The sequence below is a fragment of the Sinohyriopsis cumingii genome, chromosome 15 (genome assembly GCF_028554795.1).
Source record: "Sinohyriopsis cumingii isolate HCF-2022 chromosome 15, ASM2855479v2, whole genome shotgun sequence".
Classification (NCBI taxonomy): domain Eukaryota; kingdom Metazoa; phylum Mollusca; class Bivalvia; order Unionida; family Unionidae; genus Sinohyriopsis; species Sinohyriopsis cumingii.
The window spans coordinates 121,971,632-121,990,148 of record NC_142975.1 but is presented as its reverse complement, the minus strand read 5'-3'; the positions used below and the strand labels follow the sequence as shown (position 1 = coordinate 121,990,148).

General features: G+C 34.5%; 1 protein-coding gene across 1 annotated transcript in view; it reads right to left on the bottom strand.

The window, feature by feature from the left end:
• The window catches only part of LOC149782631 (G1/S-specific cyclin-E-like), a 32,989-nt gene that overhangs the window by 9,339 nt on the left and 5,133 nt on the right, over positions 1–18,517 (bottom strand). The window contains exons 5-10 of the mRNA XM_089934118.1: positions 8,591–8,914; positions 6,356–6,502; positions 4,763–4,858; positions 3,294–3,440; positions 2,283–2,394; positions 550–707 (exon numbers count right to left, since the gene is read on the bottom strand). Coding sequence (XP_089790244.1) covers positions 550–707; positions 2,283–2,394; positions 3,294–3,440; positions 4,763–4,858; positions 6,356–6,502; positions 8,591–8,914 — 984 coding nt within the window. The remainder of the gene's footprint in view (positions 1–549; positions 708–2,282; positions 2,395–3,293; positions 3,441–4,762; positions 4,859–6,355; positions 6,503–8,590; positions 8,915–18,517) is intronic.

Here is an 18,517-nt window from a genome sequence, read left to right as displayed (position 1 = left end):
CATTTAACAAGTTATGATTTAACCTAACATGTGCACCAAGTCACAATTTAGCCCTAAAACATGCAGTACGTTCTAACTGAACCCTAAAACATCCTGCATGTTCTAATTGAACCCTAAAACATGCACCACATAAAGATTTAACCATAGAACATGCAGCATGTTCTAATTTGACCCTAAAACATGCAGTATGTTCTAAATGAACCCTAAAACATGCACCACATTAAGAGTTAACCCTAGAACATGCTGCATGTTCTAACTGAACCCTAAAACATGAACCACATTAAGAGTTAACCCTAGAACATGCTGCATGTTCTAATTGAACCCTAAAACATGTGCCACATTAAGATTTAACCCTAAACGAGAAGTTATTTAAGGGTTAAGAGTTAAATCAAAATTATATACCAAGCAGTGTACTTTTTTTCCTATGCACAGCTTCAAATTAATATGCTGGACTCCCACTTTGACATGCCTTGGCAGCATCTCTGACTGATTTGGGCGACCACTGTGACAGGATCAACTGTATTTTAATCTGCACCAACTATGACTTACCAGAAGATTAAGATCAACAGAATGGGTCTGGATGTTATGGCTATCCTCAGATGGGACATTGGAAAAAAACTTCACCACCAAGGGTCCCAGCTCCCTAACAGTGGCAGCATATGGGGCCATCCAGTGGACACAAGGTACAATATCAAGCCATTTGAACCCTGCAAAAGGAATATATCAATTTAAACCAATCTTTCTTACAAAGATGGCCAATGTAAAATAAATGCATAGCTGCAGCATAATACCATGCACAATCTACGCTCTGCCTATTGGACACAAATCTCAGAATTTTTATGTCTTAGGTAACCATTATGTCACTGAACTCATTCGTGGACACATTCACACATTTTTTGAAAATGTGTTTGCTATACTTCTAAAGTTCACAAATATGTACTTTTGAGGAATTACCATGCCTGTGTTATTTTAACAGCACTAGGTGACATAAATGGCTGATACATTCCAACCCCACCCCATTAGGTATAAGCATACTTGTTGCAAAAGAGCCAAATTTGAATGTAAAAAGTATAATCTATATATTAAATGCCTGAATTACAACACATAAAAAGGTACATTTTTACAACTAATCTGGTTCTGCAGCTGGTCAAAATTCTTGTCACAAAGGGAAAAATCAATAAAATAGAACCAAAATACAAAAACTACTGAAAATTATTTATAGTCAACACTCATTTCAACTAGTCTACATGTGTAACTTTCACTGAATGATCATCACCTGGACTTTTGCAATGTTCAGGTGCTAGTGTGCTGTATTATATTACTCTTATATTCTTCTTTTAAAGTTTGTAAAGCAGTGTTGATAGGTCACTTTTTCAGATCTGACATGTTCTGAAGTTTTAAAAGATCCATTTGCTCTAACATTTTCCATCATATAACATCCACAACCCACACCGTAAAGTGTTTCCCTTAATATCTGGTGCCATTTTCTTTAAAAATATAGACTGGTTCACTAACTGACTAACTTGTAAATAAAACGACTGTTAGGCAAAAGTTCACTTTTGAAGAAATCCATGTTTTCTTGGAAATTGGTCGAATACAGTTGCTATAAATAGCAAATAAGTATTCTTAAGAAGCAGTCACAATTTTAAGAATATTCTCAAATTTTAGAGTGGAATTAAAGAGATGATAATAAAATCACAAAAACAATTTTACTGCTTTATTTTTATTTTACTTATTAATGTAGCAAAAAAGCATAATCCATATGCAATCTCGCTTTAAACAATGATGACGTCAAAAGCATAATGGTTGGCATGTACGCGGATACATGATATGCTGGTGGAATTTTAGTGCCGCTATAGCCATTGAACAACAGGAAGCACATGGTTACCACTTTTAACATGGTTGAATTTTATAGGCAGTCAAAGCACATCAAACAGATCATATATTGCCATCACTAGGAGCTACTACAAGGTTAATGCTCACAGAGGTAGTAGAAACGAGTGATTAACTGGCTGTTGTTTAAGCAAGATACTTGTTAATATGACAGAAGTTGCCACCAACATGATGCAATCACAGAGCAAAGTTCCAAATCAACCATAATCTTGAATTTCGTAACTTAAAGCCCTACACTAAATCTGGTTTCAGTTGATTCAGCCCCTCAAGAAGTGGTAAGCAGAAATGAAATGTGACTGTTACTATACACCTCTTCCATAGATATGCAGGTCATTACAAATTCCTTAAATAACTATCACTTGAGACAGCCTTGGATGCTGTGTACAAACCTGAGACTTGTAGAGCTATCTCTCTTGAGGCCAGGTGACAGATGGCAGATGCTGCTAACACACTGTACGAGAACTGTAGAGACTCCACGTCCAAAATGCACAAGTCCAACAACTGGAAACCAATTAAAAGACAACTTATGGGTTGCATTGTGCTATACTAGTTTCAGTTAGGTCTGTGTGGGTGCCTTGCCAACACGCTATAACAGGATGACATTTTTAATTTTTCATTAAACATCTTGAATCACATTGGATGACTCTCCGAATGAATAATCACCAATTTGAAACATTCAAGTTGAAAAATTTGTATAAATTATTATGCAACTTTAGGGGGTTATAATTCTCAACTGCAGTAGTGCAATCTTTTGCATCCATTTGTTACATCCAAAGCATGGCATTTTCTTTCACGCCTGGTTCCTAATATCATCCACTGTCTCATTACAGACCAGACATGATTAAATTTTACAATTTTAGAATTTCCTATATACTTTTCAAAGATCACTGCAAGATTTTCGTATGCATTGTTATCATTCTCAGTAAATTTAACATCATTGAACATTATAACGGCAAACCATCATGACAACCTCATAGTGAAACCCGATAAAAGTTCTAATGTCATTAAAATTTAACATAAAATTTTCATTAATTTATGTTATGATTAAATAAAAAACGGCAATGTTGTCTCTCACAGACTTGAAACATATCCAGTTTGCTGATTATATAAATAGGACTGATGCCATGGCAATATGATCTTAGTTCACTGTGTATGAAATATAAATGACAGATAACATCTTGTTTTATTTACTGCTACAGATCTATTTAATGACATCAAATATGTCATGCACTGCTATTTTCATGGCAAGACGAAAATGTACAAACTTTATAGACCAGATAATCCCAAGACTGTCAAATGTGAAGTTTTACTGTTTCACTAATAGGTGTACAAGCTTATTAGGATTCTAAAAGATTCTAAAGATTGAAATATGTAATCATAATGTTATCATGGTATCTCACCCTGGCTATCTGTATAAAGACATGGGAGGAGTACTGTGGATACACAAATCCATGCTCAGAATTGGGGATATGCTCCATATTTGCTACTTGGAGGTAAACATTCAGCCAGCCACTAGCCGTCACAGGGGACAAATCCCAATTCAATGTCTGCAAATAAAAATATTAAAGATTGAAAGAAAGACACATATCAGTAAATAAATAAGATGTTTACTCATAAAAACATCAATCCCCTTCCCAACAATACAAACTCACTCAGCCTGAAAATTTAAGTAATCCCCTTTTGGTGAGATGCTACATACAATTGAATACAGAAGTTACTAGAGTAAGCAAATTAAGTCACAATGGCCTAATGTTGGGATGTTCAAGTTACTATTCACAAAATGCACCCGCATATAAATTTTCTTAACATTTTATGGATGTCATGAGACAAAAACTGGACCATGTCATGTTGCAATGGTAAAAGAAGGTATTTGTGTGGCAAAAACAAAAACAGAAACCAAAATGATTGAACATGTAGTCTTTATCCAAGAAAAACATCTCCATTTTGGGGCTGCATAATTTGTAATGGGAACGACATACTGAAACTCTGAAGATGTCATCAACTGTGACAGGAAATAGATAGTCTGGGTCAGAATTTATGACATGTTGACAGACATGTCAACCCTCACAGACCTCAGTAGTTTTCAAATCTCAGTACGGTCAAGAAAATCTGAATTGGCACAGGTTTACTCTAGGATAGGTAACTAATTTATGCTTGCAAATCATACATAATGATGTAATGATACCTTTGATTAGTTCAGCTCGATAAATAAACAGACATTGGCAAAATTAGTAAATGATATGCAAGGTCTCCTTAATATGCTTATTATAAAACCTACCCAAGGCAATAATGATATAGGATTATTTACCTAGATGGTAAAAAGTCAGAATTAAGTCTCAGAGTGTCAACAACTTAAAGCAATCAGATAAAAGATCACCTCATAAATATCCATATATCTTGGTCATAATCTAACACATACAATAACGTTAATCATATAAAACTACTTAGCATGCAAAAACTGGGAAGAAATACACATACCAAGTGTAAGTAATTTCAGCCAATAAGATGCAAGTCATCTCAATACCATACATTGGTCTTGATCATAATCAAACCTGTCTTTGATCTTGAAGATATAGCATGTATAGTTTTATCAAAATCACATATTCCAATATATAACCCAAAGAACAACAATATGGTGAGCCAATTGGAAACAAGATTACCACAATGTCATGTGTACATCATATTCAAACTTGTCCAAGACTATGACTTGGTTACTCATCCAGACATAACTAAAGCATGAAAACAAAAAAGCCAATGACCTACTTTTGGCATTGTTTCTCTCGTTATCTGCATACTCCTCAGTGTTTCCCCATGGAGTATTCAACTGTTAACATATATCAAAGAATGGTTAAAGAGATCATTGTAATACCTTCAGTATGACTAATTCCTGGTCTAATATCTCATTCTCCGTGCAGGCACCATCAGTCACAAAGGCAAATTCTGACAGCTTGGGGGGATAGATTTCCTGAAAACCACATAAATGATAGTCATTTCTGTCATGTACAAAGGCAAATTCTGACAGCTTGGGGGGATAGATTTCCTGAAAACCACATAAATGATAGTCATTTCTGTCATGTACATGTCCTTAAACCAATGCTCTAAAATACAAAGTAAACCAATTTAGCAACTTTAAGATCAGCATTAGCAAAACCAGTGAAATGTCCAAAAGATCTCCCATTCAGCTGAATTTCAGGTTCAAGTTCAAATGAATGTAACGTAGAATACTAATACAAACTGCATAAAGACTTTCTAGAATTCAAGATACGTGTATCAATTTCTTTAGGCAAAAGGCAAGCATGTGGTAAAGTGGGTCTATCTCTTTTCTATTCATCTTCAACAAGAAGATAAAAAGCTCAAAAGAAACAAGATCCACATTTACACAAAAATCTAAATAAAAAATGATGCATGAAACCCCAAAAGATTCAAATATTTTGTATTAAAACAATGAAATAACATTTAAAATATATTGAGATGGGTCGTTTTTTGCTTTGTCATTTAGAGGATTATGATGACAAAACTATGATATGCCTTGATACAAGGCAAGATTTTCTTGCATCAAGATAATTTTACAACCCAAACACAACATTCTGTAATAGTATGACCTATGTAGTGCTGATTTTTGGCATTACAGAGTTGACTGTATAAAAGTTAAAGATGGTTACACCACTCCACAAACAACACTTGGATCCAAATTATTTCAATGAAAGTAGATAAAATGAAAATTAAATTCATGGGAGATCTTGGCAATATAAAACTACATACACTTTGATTGAAATCCACCAATTCCATGTGAAGTCAGACTGTAGAAATTAATGCAAAAAGTTGCTGGAAAAATTGGAAGGACAACTTTTCTTACAGTGTGAGACAAAAAAATGTGTTTCTGGTTGGTACACTTTCCCCCGTTTTTTCATTGCCAAACCTTGCACTTTTCCCCATGAGGGTAAATAAATTATAAAAATTAAAAGAACATTAAATTAAAAATTCCCAAAATTGATGGGTGCATATAACTGAGTTGGTTTAGCCTAGTACCTGAAATACTTAGTACATTAATATGCTACAGTCATTATAACCTGTTTAAATTAAAAAGTATTTTTTTTTTAAATTCCTAAAATTAATATGTGCATCTAATTGAGCCAGTTTACCCCTGTACTTGGTGCACTTAGTACATTATATATATATATATATAGTAATAATTATAATATATAGTTTTTAAAAAACCTACATAAAGGCCCGTGAAATAGGAAATACATTATTTTGGCCTGATTTAGAAAGCTAGACCCAATTTATATGGGAATCAAAACTGTATCAAGAGTGATTGAACTGCAACAATTCTTAGGAAACGTTTGCTGACAGAGCCTCAATTTACTGAAATGATGTCATTGACCCCTGAAAGTCATAGTCAGGAAAGATGACACTTTTACTGTCTTGTATTTTGTTCAGAGAAACCCGTCCCTGTTCTTACCTCTAATTTGGCTGCTATAAATAATGCTGTGATTCCTATTAATTGCAATACATGCTTCTGTATGTATTTCTGTACAGATAAAAATCTGTCAATGAAGTCGGTAGCGAGGTAGAATGTCTCTCTATGCAACCTGTATACTTCACACACCTACAAATAAAAGGAAATTTAATCACCCATTATTTCATCTGGCATGAATGTAGCAGACTGACTGCATATAGCATATATTCTTGGCCAATTCTCTCTCGCATAATAGTGATCTCAGGACGAGATGGTGAAAATAGAAGGTCAAACTTCGCCAACTCAACATCATAAATTGTCCAGATCCATAATGATCAAAATATAAGTAGCCAAAATTAGAATCCCCATTATAAAGTAAAGCAAGCCTTTATTAACTTGCTGAGACAGATGCATCAGTATCCAACCAATAATTCCCCCGGAGACATCAATTGTAAAAACCAATTTGTCAATTTTGATTCATAGTTCAAATAAAAATCATCGGAACAATGCCATCTTTGCTAATTTGGTTTCATTATACAGGAATAAAATATAGAACAAAGGAACAAAAAGAATGCAATCTTCCAAGTGATATTTTCTTTTAAAGTTTCACTTGAATTCAGACCATTATGCATTTTTTCAATGCAGTGGTCAAAGAGATTTAACACATGGTTATGACTTCTCGTTAACGAATACTGTTTAAAAACATTTCGGAACTCAACTTGTTGATTGATTGATTGCAATTTTACAGCACACTAAGACCAAATAGTGTCACAAACAGGGTTACGAGAAATGATTCACGTATGAAAAACGGGGCATTATCAACCAACAATAAAAACCCAAAAATGAGATAGTGAGAGTTGAAACCACACAGGTTGGTTAAAAATATCTTAAAATATTGGATGCACACAAGTTATATTTTAGAATCAATGTTAACTTCAAGAAATTTAAAATACAAATCACATTTATTACATCAAAATGCTGTCATGTGCTGAACATTTTAGAAGAAGACTGTTTAGACTCTGCTTGTAGTCATGTATCAATGTCAACACATTAAACTGGAATCCCCTCGGCTGTTTAATGGAACCAAATTGAAACAAGCTTTGCAATGATCAATGTATTTTGCTTACAGCTAGCAACTATATGCAAGTTATTGTCATGTGGCATGTCATACCGTGCTCAAAAACAACTGCCTGATTCACTATACATTGTTTATGTCATCCTGTGTGAAAGACATCTTTGTAGATTTAAGTAAATCATGATAATATCAATATATTGGTGTGTACTGCTGCACACGTCAATGATGAAAACTTAAGCAACTTCTTACAAAGACAACTAGTTTTATAGTTTCCACCTCTTCACTCTCAGTACCCTTCTGTTATGCATAGTTCCAATCCCTTCTGACTTTCAATTCAATATTACATTACCTGTGATAGTACCCGATATTGGGTCATTCTCAATTTACTTACATACCACTTGTGTTGATACTTAATATACTTAATGCAGAAAAGTACAAGTCACCTCTACACAACTTATTTGACATGCACCAGAAATAAATGTATATACATTAATATGTAGGATTAAATGGGCTAAATAGCACCCTTTCAAAAGTTTACATCTAAAAATCGAAAACCTCATGTCCATAGTACTTTCCATGGATAAGTAGCAATAAGAAAATGTCCATGATGGCATCTGTAGCAGCCATTTTGGATGTCACATCGACAGTGTTTTCATTCAGGACCCATGAGACATAATAATCTTACTCCATGGTGATATGACAATCCGTACAGGAAAAGTAACAATAACAAGATTTTCAAATTGCTATAGCAATCATACTGTACGTCTGATCAGCCCACTTTCATTTAGAACCAAGTCATTTAGTAAACAAGGAATAGCATTAACTAACCATTAGAGATAAAATTGAACTGGCCATGGGTAGAGTACATCAGGTCCCATTTTCATATTAATACCACCTATTTATAGTGAACTCTTAACTGTTCTCCCAGGATGATTCATTATAAATGTAGCCAAGGGAAAAATATTAAACCAAACAATTAAAAATCAATGTTGGCAAAATGAAATTTCAAGTACTTTTTTTTCCATAGAACAGAAAGTTTTCTTTTTTTCCTTCTCTCAGCAAGAACAGCTTTGCCAGGTTATAATAACACAACAGAATTCATTACCCCTGCATAACTGTCGATATACATATTTTTCATGTGGGGAAAAAGTTTGCTAACCCACCTCTGTTAACCAGTCCAACAAAATTGCTCTCATTCTGGCTTGTAATGCAGGATGCTTATCAAACATTCGACTGTCTCTATGGTAATTCAGTTCCTTCTTTAACAAAGATTGCCACACATCCTTTGAATCTGCCCAACTAAATGCTGGGAAGGGGGATTCTCGAAGTGAAATTGGAGTCGTCAAATAGTTCCTAAATCTGAATCTGGACCGTAAGAAAAAGTCTGGCGAGGATGAGTCATCCTCTTGAGGTGGGGTATAGTCCTGGCTAGGAATTATAGCACATGTTGTAATAGAAGTAGTCTCTGAAATTGGAATCCACTGGTTCTGAAAAAGAAAAGACACATTGAAATAAGTATTATAAGAATACATGGAGATGCACGTTGCGCTGGGTGAAAAAGCATGGTGGTAAACAAGGGATATTCTGTGATGGAATGAACGGCCTCAGCTTCAGTGATAAATTTTTTAAAAATATAAATCTATTTCATATTCACATACAATGACACTCTTACGTCAGCTTGAGTATGATCACGTAATATGAAAACTATCATCTATTTATATCAGTACAGTAGTCCCCCTCTTATAAGGCCACCCATATTTCAGCAGGGAAGCGGCCTTATAATGAGGGTGACCTTTCTAGAGGGGGATGACAAATGTGAATAGTAAATACATATGAAGTCACAAGTACATTTAATTCTAAACATTTAATATTTTCATCTAAAAATCACATACATGTTGTGAAATAAATGTAAAACAAACTATTTCATCATTTTCAAAAAATGTTATGAATAACCACTGATATAGTTTTAAAACTGTCTTTATAATTATGTTACAGATCACATCAGCGTCACTTTGTTGGTCACAGTCTAAAAAAACAAACCAGTCTCGTCACAATTAAAATTATCCTTGTTGTAATATCCCTTGCATATATCGTTTAGTCTTTTGTTCCAATCCTCGACCTCATTATTTTTTATCAGCTGATTCTCCACCTAGGAAAGAACACTTAATATTGTCTCAGACTTGTAATCTGTGCAACCCTTACTTGTGGTAAAGTTGTCATGTCCCATTTCAACTAACAAAATTGTTGCTTTTTCTTGGATCATTCAACCGGTGAGTGGAATTTTCTTAGCAAATGCACAGTGCAAAACCATTCAAAAACCTTGCCATTCAAATCACGATACAAACAATCTTCCTTTCACCTTCCCACTTCTGCAGAATTGTTTCCTTATCTTTCATGATATTGTTTATCCGAGTCTTTCTGACATCACAGTTTTCTGCAAGGCTCCTCTACTCCACCCCCTTTCTGGTCAGTTGAATTACTTTCACTCTCTCTTCCATACTGAGAATTTTTCTTTTCCTCGATATGTTGATCATTTTAAATTATTAAAGTTACCAACTACAAGACAGAAACATTTTTATGTACTTAAACAAATTGCATGTGTTTTTAAAGGAAGTGTTTTTGTCATGTGATCGTTCTAGTCTGGTACCATATTGTTTTTATACATTTCTTTACTCTAAGTGAGAGAAGCCAAAAAAAGCTTCTGTTATGTAGCATTAACATCACGATTTTACCATGCTGCCATTAGGATTTGTAATCTTGACAATTATCATCAGTCGTAATAGCCACTAATCATCAAAGTGAACAAGCTCAACATCTTACTAAGGGAAGCCATAAAGGCTATCAAATCATTTTCCTGCTGACTTGTGTACTGTACATCGATAGTGCCACTTCTCAGCTGTTACTGGAACTATTGTTCAACAATAATTATCAGAGTGACTAAACCAGACATCTCATGATAACACAGCAGTAAGGCTAATCGGATTACATGTACTTCTGTATAGATTAAAATTTTAGTCTTTCTCGACTTTATAAATAAATGTGGCTTCTCATGAGGCGTAAATGAGATAAAGACCATAGTGGTACTTATACTTTAGTCAACATCTCTTTCATTAACGAAAACCTGACATCGGGAAACAGAAATAGGATTACTTACTTAACACACGTCAAGAATAAAATACTGGTTCTGGATACATATTAAAATAAAATGCAACCGCTTGTGAGGGGTAAATGTTATATTATTGCACTAATATGCTGGCCGCTGGTTGCATTAGCCAGGTGGAATTTTGTGAGGGGTACTTTTGAATACGAACTAATCGGTGGTAACGGATTCTGGCTATAAGGAGTGTGTGACCGCTGGTCCGAGGGGCCGTTCAAGAGGGGGACTACGGTACCTTGTATCGGCAACAGTGGGACTGGTTAACAAACCACTTACCTAATCATAATATCCCCCCACAAAAAAGTTGTTCCCATGCACATTTCCCAGATAAATGGTCTCCTACCCATGCCCTTTGGCTCAAACAGTCCAATGTATATTCCTTTTTTTCTTAACCCAGTGCATTTCATGGTTCACTTCACTAAGGTACTAAGAATTATATTGAAAACAATACAGCAAAATTTTATATACATGCACAAAGCCTCAAAGGCAATTCCAAAACTGAGGAACAGGTTTGGTAAATACTGCATAGCACAGGCATGTACAAGAGAAAAAATGGCTGCAACAATTATCAGATGCTGAAAACGATTCAAAACATGACAACTTATGCTGAATTTTGTTACAGGATCTCAATAATCACATAAATAAATGTGTTCACACCTACATATTCTCCAATCTTAAACCCCATTAAAAATGCATTAAAAAATGCCAATGAAAGAGGTCACTGTGAAATAAAGAACTAATATAAAAGTTTACATGCTGTTAATGATCATGCTACAGAATGGCATGATCCATTTTTCTTCTTCATTAAACATTCTTCAAATACTACATTTAAAAATTAAAGGAGATAAAATCTGCTCTGCTAAATTCCCTTACCAAAAACAGTATTTATATTAATCAATATAAAACTTTACAAGTTTGTTCATCTAATCCCAAGCATTTTGAAATAAAACTTGTTAAAAAAATTTCATATGGAAGCATAATTAATAGAAACGTGAAGATAGCAACATTAATATGCTGTGACAAGAATCAACTGTCACTATTTTAAGGCACCGATATACAGGTGAACATAAGCAGTGCATGTCAATGCCTATAAACATGTCAAGGATGTAATGTGAAAGGATGATTTATTTTAAGAGTTCATACACAAGTCCTTTCGGAATTCACAAAAAATGTCAGTAAAGGAATATACAGGATTCAGCAACATGCGTCAGCTAATTTCGAGCATTAACAATAATATCAACCTTTATAATGTAGCTAAATAATGAAACATGATGAGGTATCGTAAGAAAATTGTAATACTGTAATGTTGTCTTACACCAACTTACAAACCTGAAAGATGTTACTTAGTACATGTGTATTACCTCTTTACCTTCTGCTAACGCATATATGCGACCATAAAAATAGCCTTGTAACCCCAGAGACGCATATAAAAGCTGCTAATAATACTCCCTGTCCCAGCTGGCTCATACATGCGTTTCCGGCCAAGGGTTGGGAAACCCCAGGTACACACATACACGTTTCATATTAAAGCTTGTATTGGATGAAATTACAAACATCCGTTCTCTTTTATAATATTTAGCCAATGAAAATAGTCCTTACATAAAATGATGAACGTATTCTATTAGTAGTTTTACAGCATATAAGTGGGAAATTCTATTGAAAACGAGGTCAATGGTGACAGTAAAACAAAATGTCAACATTCATGTATTCCGACGCCGATTCTGATGAAGTTTTGAAGGATTTGAAAGTAATGATATTGATTTTAACCAGATTCAAGATGAAGGATTGGACATTAGTATAAGTCCTGTTTCGACACCTGACATTTCAGATTTATCTGAAACGCAAGACGATCAAATCTGGTCGGAACATGGGAGACCGGTAAATGTGGAAGACTTTACAGCAGTTTCAGGGCCAGCATTTATTTTAGAAGAAAATACAAGGGAGATAGATTTCTTTTTACATGCTTCAGGCAGTATCATAAATAAATTACCAAATCTGCAATAAAATAGTGGACACATTCATGTGCAAAATAGTGGTGAGAAAAGTAATCAAATATACATTTTAAACACATACCATTGAGATATATTTTTTTATTATAAATATGTGAATATAAACATTGATTCATGTGGATTATATGTACTTGTTGGTGGAAATGAGTGGCACAAAACATTGTTAAGTGTTTAGAATTTTATTTTACATTAAATTACATAGTTTGCATGGGACAAAATTGACACAGAAAATGTATAGACAGCATGTAAATAACTCAAGAAGTTCTCACTCAGGCAGCTATTATGATGCTCTGGGGTTCAGCCTAAAAACTGCTACTTGAAGGCAGGCTGCTAATCAGACTTAGTAGGCAGGGCAGCAAGTACTTGCAGAAGGTAAAGAGTTAAATAAGCAAACAATATTAAGATGCTGGCATTGACTGAGGGAAAGAAGAGTGGATGGACCAAGTAGATTCGATTTCAGCTCAGGTGGCATATATTTACAATACCAAAATATGTACTGGAGATATCACAGCTCAGTACGAAGATGCAAGTTGTGATCAAGGAAATCTTGTAGTTTTAACTATTCTAGTTTGGAACCATTAATTTTTATATATATCATGGTTGTTGTTGTTCTAGGGTTTAACGACATTTTTCAGCACAAGATAGGCTATACATGGTGACCAGTATTACTGGTGGAGGAAGAACCCTGGAAAACCCAGGGAAGAACCACCAACCCACGAGAAGCTACTGGCAGGCTTTCCCACGTACCCACGCTAGCTGAGCCTTGGACTTGAACCCACACAGACAGAGGTGAGATGGCAGTGATCCAGAATGGTGAGCACTTTAGACCACTCTGGGCCCCTTTTTAATATCATGGTATTTCTCAACATACTGTGATATGTACTATGGTATACCACAATTATGTTGGCAATCACATTTATTCAGAAATCTCGTTCTCATTAAAGCCAAAAACCAAATTTATATTTGTCATTTTTTAAAATAAATTTAATTATCTTATGGAAACAAAATATTTCTGTTTGGAAAAAAATATGCAGCCCACACCAAACCCAAAAATTAAATAGTCAGTACCTTAAAGTAGATGCATGTTGTTATACAAGTTTTCTAACAGCTGAACGTAAAGTGGCATGATTAATCTTACACTTTTGTTCACACCCTGTAAAAGACGTGCTGACATCATAAAGCTGTTGATAATAATGGAAAGTGTTGACACTGAAACCCACAATTTACAGGCTATAGTACTGATATTATAAGAAGTTAATATCCTTAGCAAAATGTTAAACACAGAAAAACAAAGCCACAACAAAAGTGAAGGTATATAGTGGACTAGAGATTACATCAAACTATAAAGAAAACAACTGCTCTCTCGAAATCCATAGCCTGATTATTGCCATAACAAAGGAGCATGTACACATAACACACCAATATAGGCTAGCACAATACTGCATTTTATTTCTTTTCTTTTTATAACCCTAATGTTTGAGTTCGTTCAAACACCTTCATAAAATCCCATTCAGAAGCCATATTTAGACACATGTCAAATATGTGATTAAATGTTCACAAGTATAATGATAATGATAAACACAACTATTTTGTACAGAAAATTTGTAAACAAATTTTTGCTTACATTTTTCATGAAAACTACTAAAGTACCAGAACAGTTCAAAAGTACCATGGTGTGTACAACTGGAAATAAATGCCACCATAAATGGTATAAAGCTCACCTCTAATGATTATGAACTCGTGGAGGATCTATGTTGGGGCCTCTACATTTGGAATTTGCAATTTAAAGTTATCCATCAATGTGATTCAAAACCAATGGAGAAAAAAAATCTGATCAACTTTACATGTGTGCAATATAGGCAAGTATTTACTTTCAAGAAAGCATTACTTTAACAAACTGAGCAATTAGCATTTTAATGGACATCATGTGAACTTCAAATATAAATTAAAATGATTATGAAATTTGTTTGATATACGTTTTCGATGGATGCATGTAGTATTCTGAAAAGAATAAAATATATGTAGAACAATTTAAAAGGTTAATTAGTCCAATTATATACGCTGAATTAAAACATTCCAGATATTTTTTTTAAAATCTCGGGTAAGCGTGAAAGCTTTTGTGGCAGTAACATGTTACTACATCCACCTCTATTTGACCACTTTAATTGTTTGATTAACAATGGCTCCTTGTAATTGTTTTCCAGTATTGTGCTGAATAAGTTCATTATTTGTATGTGTGTCACAATAAAAAGTAATTACATTCTTGACAGGTCAACTTTACTTGCTGAAATGACTTGTAATTTGTAATCAACACAAATTTAGCAGTTCTGTCTAGAACATGCACTTACTTTTATGAAGTTTATAAAGAGTGAAGATATTTAATAGATTGTTTTCCCCTCCAACGTGCATAATTATTGTGCCTCTGATTACCATCAGCTTGGGTGAAGTGGACAAATAACTGAGGGAAAACCATTTTAAATTACTTTGTGCATTATAACAAGTCCATGTGTACAAGCATTTTGCCTTTGTTAACCACCAGCTTGGGTGTCTGTAAGGATCTAATAGCTAGCCCCTGGTAAGCTGTCAAATGTCAAGTCAGATGGGCCCACATTCCAGACCAATTAGCAACAATAGAAGGGTCCTGATCAGGAGATTAATGTATCTATAAAAGCAGACTTTAGTGAAGTCCTTAGGAAGAGCCCAAATTCTCATGCTTATATGTTAAATTAAAATATTATGTAAATAAAAAAAAGACATTTGATTTAATCAATATTTTTTTATTGAAACCCTGAACAATGCATAAAAATGAAGCAACATCAAGCAACAAGCTTAATCTGAGCTCTCTCCACATCCACAACAATACTAACTTGAACATGTGTAGCCAACTAGAGTAATTCAGGTATAGGATTATAAATACAGGAAAAAAGCTCACGAGGTAAACAAAAATTTTACATAAAATTTTGTTAAATATTAAGCAATAGCTAAAAACGGTCAAATTCTGCCAGGATTGAATCTAAATGGGGAGCTCAACCTTGTAGCCATATAAAGGTAACAGAAAAAGGGGAAGCTGTGAGAGAAAATGGCCATAGTTCAATAATTACACAATATTAAAAATTTCCATCTCTCTTTCTTCCTGTCCACTGTTAGAACTCTATTGAAATCAAAATTGCTAAAAGATGTCTCCACTTCTTTGCATAAGCATCAGTGTTTTTAATGTTTCTGAGCTTAACCTGTTCGATTTCTGTAACATAACACAGGGATCATCCTGGGCTTCGCCAATGTCACAAATTGTAATTTTTTTCTTACTGGCAACAAAATATGCCACTGACAACTTTTTGGCTGTTTCATTTGTAAATACAATCAAAGATTTGGAGTGGAGACATTTAAAGGGACCACGAAAGGAAGCCACAGACTTGGATACACAATGCAGTGGAATCCATCTGTTACATAAACAAATCCTTTGTTCGTATCGACAAACCCATCTTTACAGTGCATTGTTACAGCATAATCGGCTTATGTTGACATCTGGCCTGAGTAATGGATGCTGTGATACACTGTCATGCTACCGGACTAAATCTACAATTGACAGACCTCTGAAGACGCGAACAGAAACAGCTACAATTATATGAACAAAGGCTAATCTTATGTTTTATCTAAAATGTACCAATACTTATCTTTGAAGTACCGACTGCTGTGTTTAAATACAAAGCAAATGGAAACAAATTGCAATCAGTATTAGATACAGTCAACAGTGCAACTTTCTCATGATTAAATGAAAGTTTACTGTTGCGTGTTCATCGTCTCATCCTTAACAAAATTGACAGCATTTGGATTTAGTGCAATTTCAGCAAACAGTTACACGTAGTGATGGTATTACTGCTTCAAGTGCAACACCACATCATGATAAATGGCTCAAAAGTTCCAGAAAATTTCTCGACAGCTGAAACTTGGGTGTCGGTGGCCAAGATATGATGCAAAGTGAAATCAAATGTTTTGTGATCAGACATGATTTTGGTATTCCACAAAAAAAAAAAAAATGCAGAAAATTTGTAGGGGTGTGTTTGGGGGTCCTCACCCAACAAGGTCTCAAGGGGCCAAAGGCTCACATCCAAAAATGCTCTTTACAATCATAAAAAACTGCTACTCGTGCAACTTATGATCATAATATGTAACAAAATAATCATTTGAAAAAAATAACAAAATTACCATAAACTTGACTAACTGAATAATTTCACAATATTTATTGTCACATGAATTTGTTCTCCAATACTATTGGTGCTCAAGTTATTTCATGTGCATGTCAGTGTTAGCCTATCGTGTGCTGAAAAATGGCGTTCAACCCTATAACAACAACAACAATTTTTTCAGCAAATATATTATACTTTCTCTCATTTCATAACAAATCTGTAAAATAAACACCCAAGTACATCAACTATAAACAAATAATCCCATACATTCACTTATCTTTTTCTGCAATAGACACAACCTGTCAATATTACAGTTGAGCTCTTTTTCTGGCTTTGGCAAAGATTTGTATAGCCTTCCTTTTTTGGAACAACAACTCATGATCCCATTTTTTGCAAGCATACTCTTTTCTATTGCCATCAGTTTCCATTACACGAAGATTCATTAGATGAATTTGAACTTTTGACCAATCAGAATACTCTTTACAAGAGATGCGGGCAAACTATCTAACGAATGCGCTACAAGGGTCATTGTGGAATGGGGCTGAACAGAAATTTTTAAAACAGATCGGAGATGATTTTTTTTAAAAACGGATTATATCAAGAAAAATCTAATTCAAGTCAGGAGAAAAGCTGAATTCTGCTTTAAATTTGAAAAATCATGCTGTCTGATATATGTATCAAGGCACAAGTAATCAATTATTTTGAACTAGCTGTGATATTTTGAAGAAAGAGTATGTCACCAAACATGAATCCAGGCCGGGTAAGTAATATATACATAGCTGACAACCTTCCAGGCTCACAATTGGTGAAAACAGGGATAAAAAGTTGTGAATTTGGACATGAATTCGGGAAAAATACCATGACAATAACTCCATCCACTCTGACTACTCCAACCGTCAATACTACACTATATCAAGTTCGCAAAATAAAAATAAAACACTATATATATGCAGAAATATTTATTTATCAAGACATGATACTATGGCAGACTTGAACTTCCTCAACTGCTTGATCGTAAATTTGTTTTCTAAACACTAAAAACAGTTCCGACTTCTTGCCTGCTGGTTGATCTTGGGGACTAAAATTGCTGGCAAATTATCTGCAGCTAAGGAGACCCGAAAGTCTGTCTTATTTTTCCTCACTAAAGAAAATACTCTTTCGCTGTCACTATTGCTGTGAGGAATGCACAGGAGCTGCAGCATTTTTGGTTCTTCCACAGGAAAATTTGGAAGCGATTTTCGAGTCCGGGAACATATGTCAGAACAAATGTTTAGCATGGTCTCCAGCTGATAAAGGTAGATTGTGTTCGACACAAGACAACTCACAAATAATGCTTAAGCGTTGGTAGCCTGCGGGTCTTCCGCCAATGGTTTAAAATATTCCAGAGCTGAAATCTGCGAATTCTTAATTTTCCCAACTTCTACGTGTTTTTTGCAACTGACATTCTTCCTTACATCGTCTCTGCAATGGCACACTGAGTGCAAAAAGCATGAATGAATATCAATGTTTAATGGCAGAATGCACGGCCAATTTTTGATATATTCCAAATTAAACTTCACTTTTTGAGTAATACATTTCTTTTTCCTTGGTGGTGAAGACGTTTTCAAAATCTTACATGCGATGCTGAACGGTAACTCGAATCAGTGTTTTGACGCATGCGCGGATCAAATTTCCGGTTAGGCCCCAGTTTCTCTCAAAAGCACTTGTAAAACTGCTCTTATATATATAGATTAAAAT